General features: G+C 48.7%; 2 protein-coding genes and 1 long non-coding RNA gene across 15 annotated transcripts; 2 read left to right on the top strand and 1 right to left on the bottom strand.

The window, feature by feature from the left end:
- The first annotated feature begins 2,936 nt into the window (after nucleotides 1-2,936).
- Nucleotides 2,937-10,855, top strand: lcp2b (lymphocyte cytosolic protein 2b). The gene is made up of 11 exons (XM_064325262.1): nucleotides 2,937-3,325; nucleotides 4,508-4,706; nucleotides 6,576-6,688; nucleotides 6,960-7,023; nucleotides 7,441-7,512; nucleotides 8,038-8,113; nucleotides 8,204-8,241; nucleotides 8,555-8,658; nucleotides 9,048-9,122; nucleotides 9,718-9,867; nucleotides 10,397-10,855. Exons 1-11 carry the CDS (start codon nucleotides 3,251-3,253, stop codon nucleotides 10,520-10,522), a joined length of 1,092 nt encoding a protein of 363 aa, XP_064181332.1. The 5' UTR covers nucleotides 2,937-3,250; the 3' UTR covers nucleotides 10,523-10,855.
- On the bottom strand, nucleotides 8,833-14,456 carry LOC135249745 (uncharacterized). 12 transcript variants are annotated; one of them, XR_010328760.1, is made up of 4 exons: nucleotides 14,435-14,456; nucleotides 11,919-12,033; nucleotides 10,857-10,938; nucleotides 8,833-9,172 (listed from the first exon to the last, which is right to left on the bottom strand). It is a non-coding gene; the product is annotated as an uncharacterized LOC135249745 (long non-coding RNA). The 12 variants fall into 12 exon arrangements; XR_010328761.1 differs by lacking the exon at nucleotides 14,435-14,456 and adding an exon at nucleotides 14,059-14,079; XR_010328752.1 differs by lacking the exon at nucleotides 14,435-14,456 and adding an exon at nucleotides 13,943-14,074.
- Nucleotides 12,835-18,289, top strand: LOC135249743 (forkhead box protein I3-B-like). Of its 2 annotated transcripts, none has more exons than XM_064325259.1 (3): nucleotides 12,835-12,938; nucleotides 15,925-16,679; nucleotides 17,053-18,289. In XM_064325259.1, the coding sequence occupies exons 2-3, from the start codon at nucleotides 16,085-16,087 to the stop codon at nucleotides 17,616-17,618; spliced, it is 1,161 nt and encodes a 386-aa protein (XP_064181329.1). In that variant the 5' UTR covers nucleotides 12,835-12,938; nucleotides 15,925-16,084; the 3' UTR covers nucleotides 17,619-18,289. The 2 variants fall into 2 exon arrangements, with proteins under 2 accessions (XP_064181329.1, XP_064181330.1); XM_064325260.1 differs by having other exon boundaries at nucleotides 12,864-12,938; nucleotides 15,794-16,679.

Below are 18,289 nucleotides of genomic sequence, written 5' to 3'. Positions count from 1 at the left end.
GCCTGCGATCCTGCTCTATGGCGCCCCCCTGTGGGCATAGACCTGCTACTGCAGGCAGTGCACAGCGGGGATCAGCACGGCTTCCTCACCCACAGGGGGCGCTATCCCCCTTCATTCCCCCCCCCCCCGCTCTGTTTCCACACTTCATTCCCAGAGGGCCCACTGCTTTCTCACTGCTACTGTCATCTGGGGCACTGAGACGCCCCTTAAAACACACTTCAGAGCTTGAGTGACAACAAGCAGCGTGTGTTGGGGTTACAGTGAGCAGTGGTATACAGTATACACACTGTATGTACAGTATGCACGCTGTACACTGCAACCCAAACACACTGCAGTGTGTACACCACCACACACTGCAACCCAAACACACTGCAGTGTGTACACCACCGCACACTGCAACCCAAACACACTGCAGTGTGTACACCACCACACACTGCAACCCAAACACACTGCAGTGTGTACACCACCGCACACTGCAACCCAAACACACTGCAGTGTGTATACCACTGCTCACTGCAACCCAAACACACTGCAGTGTGTACACCACTGCTCACTGCAACCCAAACACACTGCAGTGTGTACACCACTGCACACTGCAACCCAAACACACTGCAGCGTGTATACCACTACTAACTGTAACCCAAACACACTGCAGTGTGTATACCACTGCTCACTGCAACCCCAGCTCAATGCAGAGTGCATACTGTTTACCCCTGTACACACACGCACTCACACACTCACATAGAACAGCTGGAATTCATTTTTAAAGATCCTATTCTACAGAGTTAAATGAGAATATGGCAGCAATATCTGGGCTCATTTTCCAGCAAACGGTACATTTTTATTACATATTGCTACCTGTTTATTACAAAATGCGTTTGGCAAAACTATATGAAAATATTTTCAAAATCTATTTTTTCACGTGATGATATTTATTATAACATTACTAATCAATTTATGATACGTAATCATTAATCAAAACGCGATCAATACTGGGGAGTTCGCCTGTCTCGACACCATTGTAAACATTGTAAAAAGTTAAAATCCAAGCAAAACTACAATATTCCATTTCGCGTATAAAAACGAAGAGCAAAACGCCGGACAGCGCCCGTGGTTCAACCCTCCGGAGAAGGTGGTGGCCAAACGAATGTTTTGTCACGGAAGTAACCACTGAGCTAAACCGGCGCACAAACCACTGCGTGAAATTAGCTTTTAAAAGGAAGTTCGGTGTAGCGACTCCTGCAGTTTGTTAGACTGCATTGCGCGTTATATTTTAAGGAAGAGGTACTCTCTCCACCTATCAGCACCTATAATATTTCGCTTTACACTTACAAATAGAATAACAACGCCACCAGTGAAAATACTGTAAAAAGTAAAAATCTCAGCAACGCTACAATATTCCATTTCGCGTATAAAAACAAAGAGCAAAACGCCGGACAGCGCCCGTGGTTCGAACCCTCCGGAGAAGGTGGTGGCCAAACGAATGTTTTGTCACGGAAGTAACCACTGAGCTAAACCGGCGCACAAACCACTGCGTGAAATTAGCTTTTAAAAGGAAGTTCGGTGTAGCGACTCCTGCAGTTTGTTAGACTGCATTGCGCGTTATATTTTAAGGAAGAGGTACTCTCTCCACCTATCAGCACCTATAATATTTCGCTTTACACTTACAAATAGAATAACAACGCCACCAGTGAAAATACTGTAAAAAGTAAAAATCTCAGCAACGCTACAATATTCCATTTCGCGTATAAAAACAAAGAGCAAAACGCCGGACAGCGCCCGTGGTTCGAACCCTCCGGAGAAGGTGGTTGAGCAAACAACAGTTTTATCACGGAAGTAACCACTGAGCTAAACCGGCGCACAAACCACTGCGTGAAATTAGCTTTTAAAGGGAAGTTCGGTGTAGCGACTCCTGCAGTTTGTTAGACTGCATTGCGCGTTATATTTTAAGGAAGAGGTACTCTCTCCACAAATCAGCACCTATAATATTTCGCTTTACACTTACAAATAGAACAACAACGCCACCAGTGAAAATAGTGTAAAAAGTAAAAATCTCAGCAACGCTACAATATTCCATTTCGCGTATAAAAACAAAGAGCAAAACGCCGGACAGCGCACGAGGTTCGAACCCCCAGAGAGGGTAGAGTTAAACTGATAGTTTGACAGAAGTAACCTCTGAGCTAAGCCGACGCAGCAAACAGAGCGTGAAAACGCGGTTTTAAAGGGTCCGTCCGTCAATGCAGTGACGCCTACCGTTTATTACAGTGCATTGCATGTTGCGTTTGAAATGGGGACGTGTACTAAAACAAATTAAGTTTTATATTATTATTATTGTTATTACTGGTAGAAGTCCTAGAGGTAACAACAGTAACAAAACAAGGCCTATTGATTGCTTTCTTACAGGTCTTCTGAACCAAAAAGCCATAGTATTTGCCTTTGAGAACATATGCATGCCATCCTATTCTGATATTCTTTGTGAATTTTGTGAAGTGATAGATTACTGTAAAATATCTTTGGTGAACATGGCATCTTATGAATATTGTGACTAACACTGCAATAAAGTTTGTGTTATATATGTATGTGTGTACTGTGCAGCCTGTAAGTATTTGGACAGTGATGTAATTTATTTCGTTTTTGGCTCTGTCCTGCAGCACACTGAAATGAAGGTTAAGTGCGACACTTCCCAAGAAGCAGTTCTGACACAGTTCTGACCATTTAAGGGCTGAATGCCACCCTCTCTTTCACAAGATTCACACTTACACCATCACACTTCAGTGGTACATGTTCAAACACGCATTCATTATCTGGGTCAATGCAAATTCTGCGCATTTTTTGTGCCTTTCAATGTTTATTACACTGCAGAAGGATCACCTCCCATTTTGTAAATTATATCTTTGACAGGAAGTAACAGGGGAAGTGAGAAGACTTTCTATTTCTCAGAAGTTGCTGACTGTGATGTGGCATTAGTTCTGCTGGAGTTGTGAGATGCGCTTAAGTGAGTTGGTTTCCCCTCTCTGTCTGAACTCACAGTAGACTGAGGCTGGCTTTCATAACCGCTGCCTCCTGCTTCAGACTGGCTGCAGGTGGAGCTGCACTGGGCTTCTCTGAGACGCTCCGCAGCGGAGAAAGAGCCCCATTCCCCCGCGCGGATCGGCCCGTCCCGGAAGCGTCTTTATCACGCGTGAGCGGCTGAGCTCTGCTCGAGCGGTTACCCGTCGCCTCTCGCTGTGAAGAGCCCGTCTGGAGCAGGATGAGCTCAGACGGCGTGCCGGGCAGGCCTGGGGTGCTGAGCTGGAGCGCCTGTCGCCTGGCTGACCCGAGGAGGGTGAGTGTGGGTCAGCTTCTCCTCCTGCCTGTTCCCTTCCTCCTCTTGTCGGCAGCAGGACCCCTGAGCCTGTATCAGGAGCTCTCCCCGGTGGAGCTGCACGGCTGAGCCCGTATCAGGAGCTCTCCCCGGTGGAGCTGCACGGCTGAGCCCGTATCAGGAGCTCTCCCCGGTGGAGCTGCACGGCTGAGCCCGTATCAGGAGCTCTCCCCGGTGGAGCTGCACGGCTGAGCCCGTATCAGGAGCTCTCCCCGGTGGAGCTGCACGGCTGAGCCCGTATCAGGAGCTCTCCCCGGTGGAGCTGCACGGCTGAGCCCGTATCAGGAGCTCTCCCCGGTGGAGCTGCGCGGCTGAGCCTGTATCAGGAGCTCTCCCCGGTGGAGCTACACGGCTGAGCCTGTATCAGGAGCTCTCCCCGGTGCAGCTACACAGCTGCGTTTTCACACCCGTCAACTTGCTACAGTTACAAATTGTGGAAACACAATTTTAGATGGGCTCTGGTACTGCTCAAAATGTGTGGTATAGGTCTGAATGTGTGGGATAGGTCTGAATGAGTGAGATAGCTCTGAATGTGTGGTATAGCTGAATGTGTGGTACAGCTCTGAATGTGTGGTATAGCTGAATGTGTGGTATAGCTCTGAATGTGTGGTATAGCTGAATGTGTGGTACAGCTCTGAATGTGTGGTATAGCTGAATGTGTGGTATAGCTCTAAATGTGTGGGATAGGTCTGAATGAGTGGGATAGCTCTGAATGTGTGGTATAGCTGAATGTGTGGTATAGCTCTGAATGTGTGGTATGGCTGAATGTGCGGGATAGCTCTGAATGTGTGGTATAGCTAAATGTGTGGTATAGCTCTAAATGTGTGGGTGAGGATAGTCTGAATGTGTGGTATAGCCTGAATGTGTGGTGTAGCTTTAATGTGTGGTGTAGCTCTGAATGTGTGGTATGCTAATGTGCGGGATAGCTCTGAAATGTGTGGATAGGCTGAAATGTGTGGGTATAGCTCTTATACCTATTGTGGGACACCTAAGTCATGGATAGCTAAAAGCAGTTGTTTAATACCTCTACCTCCATGATCAAACGGCTGGTTAATGAGCCTCTAGATGGTGGTCGCGTCTCTTCTCTCTCTTCCTCTCTCTTCCTCCCTCCTTCTTCCTTCTCCTCTCTCCTCCTCTGCTCAGAATCAGAACGAGAGCAACTACAAAAGTCCGCTCAAACGCGAGGACAGAGACAGTGACGAGGACTACGTGTTCCCTACAGAGGACAAGCCTAGAGAACAAGAGGACGACGAAAACACCTACGAAGCCCCGCCCCCCGAGGCCTCCAACCCGCCCCGCTGGTGCTTTCCCGCCAAGCCTCTGGACGATGGCGACTACATAGGTACCGTCTGATAGGGCTTACACAGGTACCGTCTGATAGGGCTTACACAGGTACCGTCTGATAGGGCTTACACAGGTACCGTCTGATAGGGCTTACACAGGTACCGTCTGATAGGGCTTACACAGGTACCGTCTGATAGGGCTTACACAGGTACTGTCTGATAGGGCTTACACAGGTACCGTCTGATAGGGCTTACACAGGTACCGTCTGATAGGGCTTACACAGGTACCGTCTGATAGGGCTTACACAGGTACCGTCTGATAGGGCTTACACAGGTACCGTCTGATAGGGCTTACACAGGTACCGTCTGATAGGGTTTACACAGGTACTGTCTGATAGGGCTTACACAGGTACCGTCTGATAGGGCTTACACAGGTACCGTCTGATAGGGCTTACACAGGTACTGTCTGATAGGGCTTACACAGGTACTGTCTGATAGGGCTTACACAGGTACTGTCTGATAGGGCTTACACAGGTACCGTCTGATAGGGCTTACACAGGTACCGTCTGATAGGGCTTACACAGGTACCGTCTGATAGGGCTACACAGGTACCGTCTGATAGGGCTTACACAGGTACTGTCTGATAGGGCTTACACAGGTACTGTCTGATAGGGCTTACACAGGTACTGTCTGATAGGGCTTACACAGGTACCGTCTGATAGGGCTTACACAGGTACTGTCTGATAGGGCTTACACAGGTACCGTCTGATAGGGCTTACACAGGTACTGTCTGATAGGGCTTACACAGGTACCGTCTGATAGGGCTTACACAGGTACCGTCTGATAGGGCTTACACAGGTACCGTCTGATAGGGCTTACACAGGTACCGTCTGATAGGGCTTACACAGGTACCGTCTGATAGGGCTTACACAGGTACTGTCTGATAGGGCTTACACAGGTACTGTCTGATAGGGCTTACACAGGTACCGTCTGATAGGGCTTACACAGGTACTGTCTGATAGGGCTTACACAGGTACCGTCTGATAGGGCTTACAGGTACCGTCTGATAGGGCTTACACAGTACCTGTCTGATAGGGCTTACACAGGTACTGTCTGATAGGGCTTACACAGGTACCGTCTGATAGGGTTTACACAGGCACTGTCTGATAGGGCTTACACAGGTACTGTCTGATAGGGCTTACACAGGTACTGTCTGATAGGGCTTACACAGGTACTGTCTGATAGGGCTTACACAGGTACCGTCTGATAGGGTTTACATTGGGTGAGATTCATATTCTCTGTGATGGAATGCCCTTATGTTCTTGTATTTGTGCATGTGTGCGTGTGTGTGTGCATGTGTGTGTACATGTGCGCGTGCGTATGTGTGCGTGCGTGTGTGTTGGTGTGCGTGTGTGTGTGTGTGTGTGTTGGTGTGCGTGTGTGTACGTGTGCGTGTGTGGGTGTTGGTGTGCGTGTGTGTACGTGTGCGTGTGTGTTGGTGTGCGTGTGTGCGTGTACGTGTGCGTACGTGTGTGTACGTGTACGTGTGTGCGTGTGTACGTGTGTGCACGTGTGTGTGCGTGTGTACGTGTACGTGTGTTGGTGTGCGTGTGTGTACGTGTGTGTGTGTGTACGTGTGCGTGTGTGTACGTGTGTGCGTGTGTGTGTGCGTACGTGTACGTGTGTGTGTGTGTTGGTGTGCGTGTGTGTACGTGTGCGTGTGTTGGTGTGCGTGTGTGTGCGTGTGTGTACGTGTGCGTACGTGTGTGCGTTGGTGTACGTGTGTGTGTGTACGTGTGTGTGCGTGTGTGTACGTGTGCGTGTGTGTTGGTGTGCGTGTGTTGGTGTACGTGTGTGTGTGTACGTGTGTGTTGGTGTGCGTGTGTACGTGTGCGTGTGTGTGTGTACGTGCGTGTGCGTGTGTGTAGATGCTATCCTTAGTCATGGTGACTCATCAGTGGGTTCAGAAGGCTTTACCCTGCCCCAGGGCCGCCGGCCCCGAGACGGACCCAAACACCTCCGTCCCTGCAGCAGCCACAGCGTGAGCCCTCTCTCCTCCTTATTCTTTCTCTCTGCCCTCATCCTCTCTTCCCTGCAGCAGCCACAGCGTGAGCCCTCTCTCCTCCTTATTCTCTCTCTCTGCGCCCTCATCCTCTCTTCTTTTCACTCCACCGTTTTCATTTCAATTTTCTATTAGCACCACCCTTCAATCCCGCTTTTCCACAACACTCTTCTCTGCTAACTTAGCCTGCCCCTCCTTTCTCTCTCTCTCTTCCCTGGCCGGTTATCACTCCATCCTTCTCTCTATGCAGGTGCAGCCCTCCTCTTGTGGAGATGAGCAGCTCCAACAGAGGTCCCTCAGCACTTCTGCTAAACGTACGTGTTACTGACATGATGCTCATTCTACACGCTGCTAAGCGTGCGTGTTACTGACATGATGCTCATTCTACACGCTGCTAAGGGTGCGTGTTACTGACATGATGCTCATTCTACACGCTGCTAAGGGTGCGTGTTACTGACATGATGCTCATTCTACACGCTGCTAAGCGTGCGTGTTACTGACATGATGCTCATTCTACACGCTGCTAAGGGTGCGTGTCACTGACATGATGCTCATTCTACACGCTGCTAAGGGTGCGTGTTACTGACATGATGCTCATTCTACACGCTGCTAAGGGTGCGTGTTACTGACATGATGCTCATTCTACACGCTGCTAAGCGTGCGTGTTACTGACAGACGAGGGTCTGGTTTGTGTTAAGTGTGAACACTGCTTATTTCTCCCTCTCCTCAAGACCCCCACAGCCTTACTCCTCCCCGGGTGGACCGCAGTACGAAACCCTCCTGTCTGAAGATCTCTTCCCCAGGTACGACTCTCACCTGCCCACCTGTGCTGGATGCAGAGGAAGCCTTTCACACTCACTACGTCCTGCAGAGCACCATGCAGTTCTGCTGTCCTGCAGCATATTTCATACATGTTGCATTTCCACACAGGCTAATGTTGGTTAGCTCGTCCCCAAGGCGTTATAAATTTGTGCCCTATCGTATTAATGGTCATCCCTCTCTCCCTCTACTGTTCACTGCACGGCCAATCTGTGCTTAGCCTGTGTCACAGTGTCCAGGGACAAAATGCTAAATATGGGGAAAGAATTAATGTGTGGTTTAGTTACTGATTTTGTGCATATGTCCCTTTACTGTGCTTGCACATCCATCACCAGAACCATGTCTGAAAAAAGTAATTCATTGAGAAAAGATAGCTCCAGGGATGTGTGTGTGAATGATGGTGAAACAGAAGGATATTCTGTGCAGTGAGGACCAGAGCAGTTACTGCTCTCTGAGGAGCAGTGCAGTGATCTCACCACTTGCATTCTACCCATACCCGTAACATCCAGGAGGGGGCGTTCTACTAAACTCCAGGAACCCGCCCTGTCGGCCAAAGCATGCAGGACTGGGAGGACCCCACAGCAGGTGCGCTTTTGTATGCACTACAGAGCTGGGTGCAGATTCACAAAGACTACACTAACCCCTGCACAACACGTCTTTATTCTGTCCCTCCAGCCTGCCCCCTGGTGTTGCAAAAGGCAAACAGCAAAGAGGTAAGCACATCAAGAACACACTCAGTAGGTTGTGTACTGTAGTAGAGGACCAAACCTGGTCATTTAAAACAAACAGCTGAAAGCAGTGAATAAAGAAATAACTGCCAGATGTAACTGCCAGTTATATTTTAAGGAAGTGGTATTCTACCCACAAGTTAATTTTTTATGTAATACATTTTGTTATTTTGCTGGATTCATTTATTGAACAATTAATATATTTTGGTCCACCACACTTTAATGGCTGCTGGGATTAAAATGTGACTCCACTCCTGCACTGATTCAGACTCAAGACTGTGACTCTCTCTCCACACAGATGTTCCTGCTCAGTTCAGCTCCAGTTCCAGGTCAGACAGATGTTCCACAGCAGCGCCTCAACCCCCAGCACCACCAACAATACAGCAGTTTGAGAGCGAGCAGGTACACACACCCTCATATACACAATACATATACACACACACACACTCACACAACTAATCAAAGCCATCTAGGCCTTGCTTTTGTTTTGTTTTGTTTTTTGCCACAAGAGGGCACTAGAGTTCCAAAGAAGACATTTCTCATCCCCTTTTGTGGGCTCCAAGTGTCATAACAAGCTTCCATCTCTAAATACTTTAATAGTGAATGTGTTCCACAGGGTGACATTCAGCAGTCCATAACAAACAAGGAATAACATGGATCCATTACAATAATGACACAGATGAGATTAGAAACATGAATAATACTTGCTTTCTGAGCTCTGATTAAACTGGTGAAAGTGGACGCAGGACTGTAATTCTGTCTGTCTGTCTGTCCGTCTGTCTCGCTGCCAGGACCCAGACCCCAGGTGGTACATGGGTCAGGTGACTCGCGAGCAGGCGGAGCATTATCTCAGACAGGTGGGACAGGTGAGGCTTCTCCACCAATCAACTCACAGAACGGCTTCTTCACACACGGCCTGTCAATACGACACATCACACACACATTTTACACACACACAGCCTGTCAATATGATGAATCACACACGTTTTACACACACACACATGCTCTCTCACACACACACACACACACATTACATTACATTAATTTGGCAGACGCTTTTATCCAAAGCGACGTACAAAAGTGCATTTTCATGATCGTAGACAACTGCTGAACACGGCTGAACACACACCTGCTCTCACACACACAGACACACCTGCTCTCACACACACACCACCTGCTCTCACACACACACACACACCTGCTCTCACACACACACACATGCTCTCACACACACACACACACACACACACACACACACATGCTCTCACACACACACACACGCTCTCACACACGCACGCACACACACACACACAACACACCTGCTCTCACACACCACACACACACCACACACATGCTCCACACCCACACACACACACACACACACACACACACACACACACACATGCTCTCACACACACACACACACACACACACCATGCTGTTAATGTGTGTGTGTTTCAGGACGGGACCTTCCTGATCAGGGACAGCTCGCAGTGCTCCAGCTCACAGCCCTACACACTCATGGTGCTGTACCAGGGCAAAGTCTACAACATCCAGATCCGTTACCATAGCCACCAGCGCACCTACGCACTGGGCACCAGAGGCAACAAGGTACCACAGCTCCCTACTGTCACCATGACCACCACAGCCATGTCCTCACCATGACAACCACAACCAAATCCATGTCACACCCACACACAGCGTTCAGCTACAGCCATGACCATCACTGGGAACCATGTTCTCACCATGACAACCATTAATCCTCCCCAGGAACTCTACGTCTGCACTACAGCATAATTAGTAATAACATGTACAAGTGCTCTACCTGCGGGTCATAACTGAGCTGCTCGGTGTAGCTGCTGATCAGCTCAGTGTTAGTGCTCAGTGCTAGCTGCTGATCTGTTCAGTGTTAGCACTCAGTGTAGCTGCTGATCTGCTCAGTGTTAGTGCTCATTGTTAGCGTTCTTTGTTAGCTGCTGATCTGCTCAGTGTTAGCGCTCAGTGCTAGCTGCTGATCTATTCAGTGTTAGTGCTCAGTGCTACCTGCTAACCTGTTCAGTGTTAGCACTCAGTGTAGCTGCTGATCTGCTCAGTGTTAGCGCCCAGTGTAGCTGCTGATCCGTCTCCTACTGTCCTGCAGAGCTACTTGGGGCTGAGTGATCTCATCCAGCACCACAGGAGGGCGCCACTCATGCTGATTGACGGAAAGGAGCAGGGATCTGCGCCCCAGAAGGAGTGTCTGCTCACACACCCCGCCAACGCCTGACCCCGCCCTCACACACATTCCTACCTGGAAATTGAACCTGTGACCTTTAGGTTACAAGACCAGCTCCTCACCCATTATACTACAAGGCCGCCCAGTTTCTGTATTTATATACTGCCCCCCCATGGACTCACATATCAATTAACAAATGACCTCAACCATTCCAAGGAACGCTGATGTGCACCTTTAGCAAAACGTTATCTAGGATGAAAGTATCTGATCCTGTCTGGTTTGAGGTGTCTGGATTCTTTGCTTTGCCTCGTTTGTGTTGTGAGCTTCTATTTCATGTGCAGTGTATGACTTTACTGAGTGAAAAATAAAGTTTTTTTAAACTCACCACCTCCCCTCTGCCAGGGCTGCCATCTTGTCTGGGTGGGTGAAGCAGGTGGTCAGGTTGCACTGGAGGAGCTGAGTCTCCACTGGCATCGAGAACCGTCACAGAAAAATAAACTCGTTCATTAGCCTGACCACTGGGGACGTGTGTACTAATGACCACTGGGGACGTGTGTACTAATGACCACTGGGGACGTGTGTACTAATGACCACTGGGGACGTGTGTACTAATGACCACTGGGGACGTGTGTACTAATGACCACTGGGGATGTGTGTACTAATGACCACTGGGGACGTGTGTACTAATGACCACTGGGGACGTGCGTACTAATGACCATGTATGTTTGTAGTATGACTACTGGGAAAAAGTTTTACTAATGCCCACTGGGGCGTGCGTACTGATGGTACAGCAGGGGATGTGTGTACTAATGACCACTGGGGACGTGTAACTAATGACCACTGGGGATGTGTGTACTAATGACCACTGGGGACGTGTGTACTAATGACCACTGGGGACGTGTGCACTAATGACCACTGGGGACGTGTGTACTAATGACCACTGGGGACGTGTGTACTAATGACCACTGGGGACGTGTGCACTAATGACCACTGGGGATGTGTGTACTAATGACCACTGGGGACGTGTGTACTAATGACCACTGGGTACATCTGCACTAATGACCACTGGGGACGTGTGTACTAATGACCACTGGGGATGTGTGTACTAATGACCACTGGGGACGTGGTACTAATGACCACTGGGGACGTGTGTACTAATGACCACTGGGGACGTGTGTACTAATGACCACTGGGGACGTGTGTACTAATGACCACTGGGGATGTGTGTACTAATGACCACTGGGGACGTGTGTACTAATGACCACTGGGGATGTGTGTACTAATGACCACTGGGGATGTGTGTACTAATGACCACTAGTAAACTTTGTTTTTTTTTAGTCAAAAAGGATAACCGTTAGCTGGACGCAGTACGTTTGCTTGGCTATTAAGTGATAAAAAGGATAACCGCTAACTGGGGCCATTAAGTGATAAAAAGGAAAGACTGTACCTTCCAGAACTTTCATGCAGTCCAACATGGAGTCGAGCTGTTTGAGGACACAGTCGAGATTAACAGGGTCTGCAGGCCGTTCACCGACCTCAGCAATGCTCTCCACTCCCTGCATCTGAAACACCCAAGTGCACAGTCACTGCACAGCACTGCCGGCCCAGTCACTGCACAGTCACTGCACAGCCAGCCCAGTCACAGCACTGCCGGCCCAGTCACTGCACAGTCACAGCACAGCCAGCCCAGTCACTGCACAGTCACATCACAGCCTGCCCAGTCACTGCACAGTCACAGCACAGCCAGCCCAGTCACTGCACAGCACAGCCAGCCCAGTCACTGCACAGTCACATCACAGCCGGCCCAGTCACTGCACAGCCGGCCCAGTCACTGCACAGTCACAGCACAGCCAGCCCAGTCACTGCACTGCACAGCACAGTGTAACCAGCAGTCATTACATTACAGGCAGATGCCAGAACGATTTACACAAGAATTGCACACATCCATTTACACAGCTGGGTATATACTGAAGCAATGCAGGTTAAGTACCTTGCTCAAGGGTACAACGGCAGTGTCCTACCTGGGAATCAAACTTAATGTCTCACAGGTGTGAACCTTTAGGTTACAAGCCCAGGTCCTTACCCAACATGCCACCCTGCAACAGTACTAGCACTACACTGCACAGCACTAGCATTCACACCTGTGTGACATTAAGTCAATTACACTTACAATTACACAATTCTGAATGTACAGGAAGTGCATTGACATTCCGTTCAGTTTTGTATTAACTGAATTTTAACAGTTCACGATGTTTTCAAAAGCAGAGATCAGATAGCGACTAAAACAGTTTTTTTAAGCAATTTTGCAAGGTCAAAGAAAATCATTCATCAAAAAACTCCAAAATCAAACTCAATAAATCTTACGAATTGAGCTCTGAATTGTATGGACCACAATGCAAATGCTGATGAGGTCAATACGCAGGTGACCTCCGGCCACACCTGTGAGGGACATTCCTTTCTCGGGCAGGTGAGCAACACCTTGCCGGAGGGATTGACTGTTACAGCGGAGACAGCTCATCACCTCGTTATCGCCGTTTCATTAGCACAGTGAGCAAGTAAAGGCACAATCCACCGAAAAATCTCACATTTAAATGTAGGCCACTATGCCAGTCCAACCCTGGGTCACATCTGAACGATTATCTTACCGTAAAACGCCGTGCAACGGTTAGTAACCGGTTATTTAGTGTTAAAGATACACGGTGGTAAGCTTTGATTAGTCTGACGTGTAAAACAAAGCACTTGGATTGTATAGGCTACTTATTCGCCGGCCAGAAACTGCACACCCCTATGAACGAGAAGTGCGCAACAAAGTAATAAACTGAAAACGGTTCACTTTAAGTTTGTTTTAACTTCAATGTGAACTTTAAGGTGATATAAATCGTGGCCTCAGGCACTAGGCTCGGACTACGCGCGCATGCTTCTGTTGTAGATAGCAGCATAGCTAGCCTTAGCTACAAACACCGTGAACAAACTTCTCTCCGACAACGGTCAAAATTCCTATGTTTATATAGGCTAAATTACTGAAATATGACTCACTATTTAGACTATCTAGCTAACCGGGTTACAACGTTTCCTCGTCAACTGAAACTGCCTTTACTTGACTGTATTCGCATTGCTAGTCTAACATTACCAGCGGCTAATTTATCTAGTGTAGCTAACGGCAAACATGAAGGAGAAAGCAGTTAACGAATCCTGAAAATAATAAGCCTGGAACCAAGACGCTAATGAAGATGATAACGTACCAGTTTGTTTATATTGTTTGTGGGAATTTAAAGCTAATTTAATTTTTTTAAAGGTAGTCAGGTCACTTGGGTCTAACGGTTAGTCTAGCCTACCAAAGAGCACGCGACTGACTTCTACCAGTTTATACTGTCAAAGTGAGTCTAGTTTTGTTAACTCCGTAGGCTGTCGCTCCAGAATTTCCAGCAACGCTCGTTGAACTCCCGGTGTAACACACAAACTCACACACACCTTTACCTGCTCTTGTCCACGTAAGAGATTAGGCGCGAGGACGCGGTAATATTGTCATTTTTTGTATTCACAACAACCAAACACACAAGTCACAAAGGATGAATACTTGTCAGTACATTTCTGTCCACAAATAGGCGCCATGACACCTGAGGGGAAATGTTATTTTATTTAATTTTTTCAGCCAAAACAGAACTGAGTGTATGTGATAGACTATTGCATTAAATAAAAAAATAAACGAGACATTCATTGTGCTTCTAACAGTAACTTTCCCGGTTTGTGTTAGCTGACATCAGCGAAACGAGTCGACAACGTTCTAAAAAAACATATGTCAGCCTAAATGACGCGTCAGCTATGATTTACTGATGTTCTCATCAGATAACAGTTTATCTGTTCAATGTTTTAGAAGTTCATGACAGGGGGATTTATATCGTATTTGAGCTCTTGGGCATTGTGTGTGTGTGTGTGTGCGCGACAGAGAGAGTGGGACTTAACTGCTTTTCGCGTCGTCTGTTCTCTAGTTAGATAATGCAGCGAATTGGCAACTGTAAGGAGACTAGGCTTCATACCGTGTTAGATATTATCTCGTCTGTTGGTAATAAGAGCAGTAATTTAGTCAGGAAAATAGCGAACATTGTTGGACTGTAAGGGCTGTTCTCGTCATTATGTTATGTTATGTTATGTTATGTTATGTTATGTTATGTTATGTTATGTTATGTTATGTTACGAAAAATCAAAGCCAGAACATGAAACCAAATAATGAATGTGTAAGCACATTTATTTAATAAAATATTATCTGAACCTGTCGTTTGGCTGAAAGAGAAATAGACTATAATGTTGCTGAAAATCAAATGTAATCATATCACAACTAAGCCAGGTAATGTGGAGAGGATTTAAAAGAGACAGAGAGAGAGAGAGAGAGAGAGAGGCAGGCCTGCTCCTTGGTGCGTGCTTACGGGTGCGTCGGCACGTGGCGAGCGGGGCTCCAGGCGGTGGTAATGTTGTGTAAATTTAGGGGGGAAACCCCAAACAGATCGAATAAGAATACAAGTCTGTCTTATGTGGGTGTCTAATAGGGAGGGGCTGTCGATGGGCAGTTATTATAATGGACTCCGAGACAGTCTGATTCAATTAGACCGCATCATCTATCCGTATAATACGATGTAAACCGCTTTAAATATCAATAGTCACAAATCTATGAATAATCTTAATTTCACAAAATAGGTCATTTGTAACGGGCAGCTAAACAAATGAGGGAATTTTTAAACGGTTAAAAATTGTTATCTTTCAACACCTGCCTAGACATAATTTTCCTATTTTAAAATAAAACCTTAAATCTGACACTGGTTGCCTACTGATAAAAAATAAATAAATAAATAAAAATACAAGCCATTAATTACAGGGATTGCAGCTAAAATTAACTTAACTTTACAACTAAAATGTGACGCACCTTTCCTTCAGGCAAGAGTTACATTTTTACTGAAAAGTTTTGTTGAGAAATGGATGAAAACAAATTTCAAATTAGTATTTGTGATGTCGAAGTCCATGATCATATTTCTGTCGTTCCTGTCATATTCACCCAAGTTGCAGTTGGCTGCTTGCACATAAACCCACAGAAAACTCAAAATGATCTCCGTAGGCCCCAAGCAGGGAAGAAACAGAGAAATGGAAATATGGAATAAGTTGATCAATCACGTTATGTAGCTGGGTATCTGGGTGTTGTTTTGAATGCTCATAACTGAGGAAACATCCGCAGGATGGTTTGGGTTGTCGGGGCACCTGTAAGGGAGGACGGTTTTGGGTCTCCCTGTGGAAAATTCCCTTGTGTCTCCAGAATGATCCTTTGATCTTCAGGAAGAAGCTGATATACAGGAAAGGCACAGTCACACTCAAAGACAACCAATCTGGACAGGTGGGGGCGTGGCTAAGGCTGCATATATAGTCCAGGTGAGACAGGTGGCAGGTAGTGGCTTTCTTACTTGCAGGTGACACAGCGCAAGGACAAAGGTTATTTTCCCTTGGGGAGGACCTGAGAGGTACTGAAGAGAGCAAGAGGCCCTTTACCGGAGAAGGCTGGACGGACGGTGCTTGGACAGACCGGAGGACACTTGTGACACAGCAGGAGAGGAGACGGAGGGGGTGAACATGGCGTCGTTCGAGCCGCAGGGACAGTCGCCGCCGCGCTGCAGTCCTCAGTTCCCCAACCTGGCGCAGGAGCCCCCCGAACTGAGCCTGTACACGGACAGCTTCTACCCCCCTCCCTCGCTGCCCAGCCCCCAGAGAGCCACGCCCTCCTCCTACGACCTGGGAGACTACGCCGCCCCCTCTCCCAATCCCTACCTCTGGTTCAACGGCTCGGGCATCAACAGCTCCCCCTACCTGGGAGGAGGACCCGGTGCGGCCGGGCCTCCGTTCGTGCCGCAGCACTACGGGGTGCAGCGGCCGTACCTGGGGGGCGGCGGGGCGGGCGGCGCGGCGGGGGACCTGGGCTGGTTCTCCCTCCCCTCCCAGGAGGACCTGATGAAGCTGGTGCGACCGCCGTACTCGTACTCCGCCCTCATCGCCATGGCGATCCACGGCGCGCCTGAGCGGCGCCTCACGCTCAGCCAGATCTACCAGTACGTCGCCGACAACTTCCCCTTCTACAACAAGAGCAAGGCCGGCTGGCAGAACTCCATTCGCCACAACCTCTCGCTCAACGACTGCTTCAAGAAGGTGCCCCGCGACGAAGATGACCCAGGTGAGAGCTGCTCCTCTTCCTCTCGCTCACCTGTCACAGAGTCAGAGTCCGCCGCAGTGCCTTCTTACTGCCAGTCACCTGAGGCACCTGTCTGAGCGTGTGGGTTTAGGGCAGAAGTGTAGATTAGATCAGATTATTCCTCTGCCAGGTAATGCATGATCAAGTGAAAGGAAATATACTGTGTGTTTTCCTAAAAAAAAATGAGCAGCCTTTTTTTTTTTTCAAAAATGAAAAATGATATTGGAGTGTCAGCCAGTTAGAACACTGAAGGGGTTGTGGGAAGGTTTTTATGAATGAATCTGAATTGTGGTTTTGCTGAAGTGAGTGAGCTCCATGGTGACAGTCCAGTGTTTCTCTCCGCCTGTCCTTAAAGGCAAAGGAAACTACTGGACGCTCGATCCCAACTGCGAAAAGATGTTTGACAACGGAAACTTCCGCCGCAAGAGGAAGAGGAAGTCCGACGCGCTGGCCGGCGAGGGGGGGTCTTCGGGGCTCGGCTCTGATTCGGGGGACGGGAACGGTGCAGGGAGCCCCAAAAACACCGCCGCTGCGCTCGACGTCTCCAGCACGCCTGAGAGAGGCCCCTCCCCCACCGCAGCAGGCCCCTCCCCCTGCCTGAGCAGCTTCCTGTCGGAGATGTCGAGTGTGGCGGTGGGCCCCCCCGGCATCAGCGGAGACCCCCTCAGCCGCTCGCTGCCCCTGGGCCTGCCGGGGGAGGGGCCTCAGCGCGCTCCGCAGGGCTTTGGGGCGTACTCCCCCTCCTCCACAGTGTCGGAGTGGGGCCCCCCTCCCCTCCCCCCGCCCCCGGCCCTGTCCTCCTCCCCGCCCCACTCGTCTCTGGGCTACAGCGGCTCGGTGCTGGGCCAGTACAGCAGCCACTTCTACCCCAGCCTGAGCTCCACCGCTCTGCTGTACCCGCGAGAGGGCACCGAGGTGTAGACGCACAGACGGACAGAGGCACAGACGGCCAGAGGCACAGACGGACAGAGGGACAGACGGACAGAGGCACAGACGGACAGAGGGAGAGACCTGCCGCTTCATCAGCCTGCGTGTCTGGAGACTTCAGTCTACCACAGCAGACAGAGGGACAGAGCCACTGCACACACACACACACACTCACACACACACACACACACTCACACACACACTCTTTCCAGCGGGTGTGTACAGGATGGGTCTGCTCCCACAGGAAGGCCTGAGTCAGCGAGTGAGGAGCTGCTCTCCCATGTCCCTGTGCCCCCCCCCCCCCTCCCACACCCTGATCTCCTATCAGCTGGGCTGGGCTGAGCACAGTCTGTATTACTGTCATAGACAGTAAAAATAAAATCAGTAGAACACATCTACACTACTCAACTCTCGCTGCACTAAGTGCTTGCTCAGGAAGGACAAGCATACTGGTATTTGTATTAAAAATGTGTATTTTATTTGTCTGTGTATTTATCTATTGTGGCTGTATTATATATTGATTTAATGTTGGAAATATATATGTTTACTTTTCCTGGAATGAGTTTTGGGATGTCGCTGTGTCTCATGGGACTCGTGGGACGTGCACTGTAACCACGGGGCTTACGTGGGAACGACAGTGTTCGTTTTTTAAAAATAAAGTTATA

The sequence above is a fragment of the Anguilla rostrata genome, chromosome 3 (genome assembly GCF_018555375.3).
Source record: "Anguilla rostrata isolate EN2019 chromosome 3, ASM1855537v3, whole genome shotgun sequence".
NCBI lineage: Eukaryota > Metazoa > Chordata > Actinopteri > Anguilliformes > Anguillidae > Anguilla > Anguilla rostrata.
Note: the sequence above shows the minus strand (reverse complement) of the source record. Positions and strands in the feature narration are given on the sequence as shown.

What these genes read in the sequence shown, in the direction of transcription:
- lcp2b (XM_064325262.1), top strand. Translation starts at nt 3,251, where the DNA reads ATGAGCTCAGACGGCGTGCCGGGCAGGCCTGGGGTGCTGAGCTGGAGC. An exon ending in AAAAGGCAAACAGCAAAGAG is followed by an intron (nt 8,242 to 8,554) that starts GTAAGCACATCA and finishes CTCTCCACACAG; the next exon opens with ATGTTCCTGCTCAGTTCAGC. An exon ending in AGCAGTTTGAGAGCGAGCAG is followed by an intron (nt 8,659 to 9,047) that starts GTACACACACCC and finishes TCTCGCTGCCAG; the next exon opens with GACCCAGACCCCAGGTGGTA.
- LOC135249743 (XM_064325259.1), top strand. Translation starts at nt 16,085, where the DNA reads ATGGCGTCGTTCGAGCCGCAGGGACAGTCGCCGCCGCGCTGCAGTCCT. An exon ending in CCGCGACGAAGATGACCCAG is followed by an intron (nt 16,680 to 17,052) that starts GTGAGAGCTGCT and finishes CTGTCCTTAAAG; the next exon opens with GCAAAGGAAACTACTGGACG.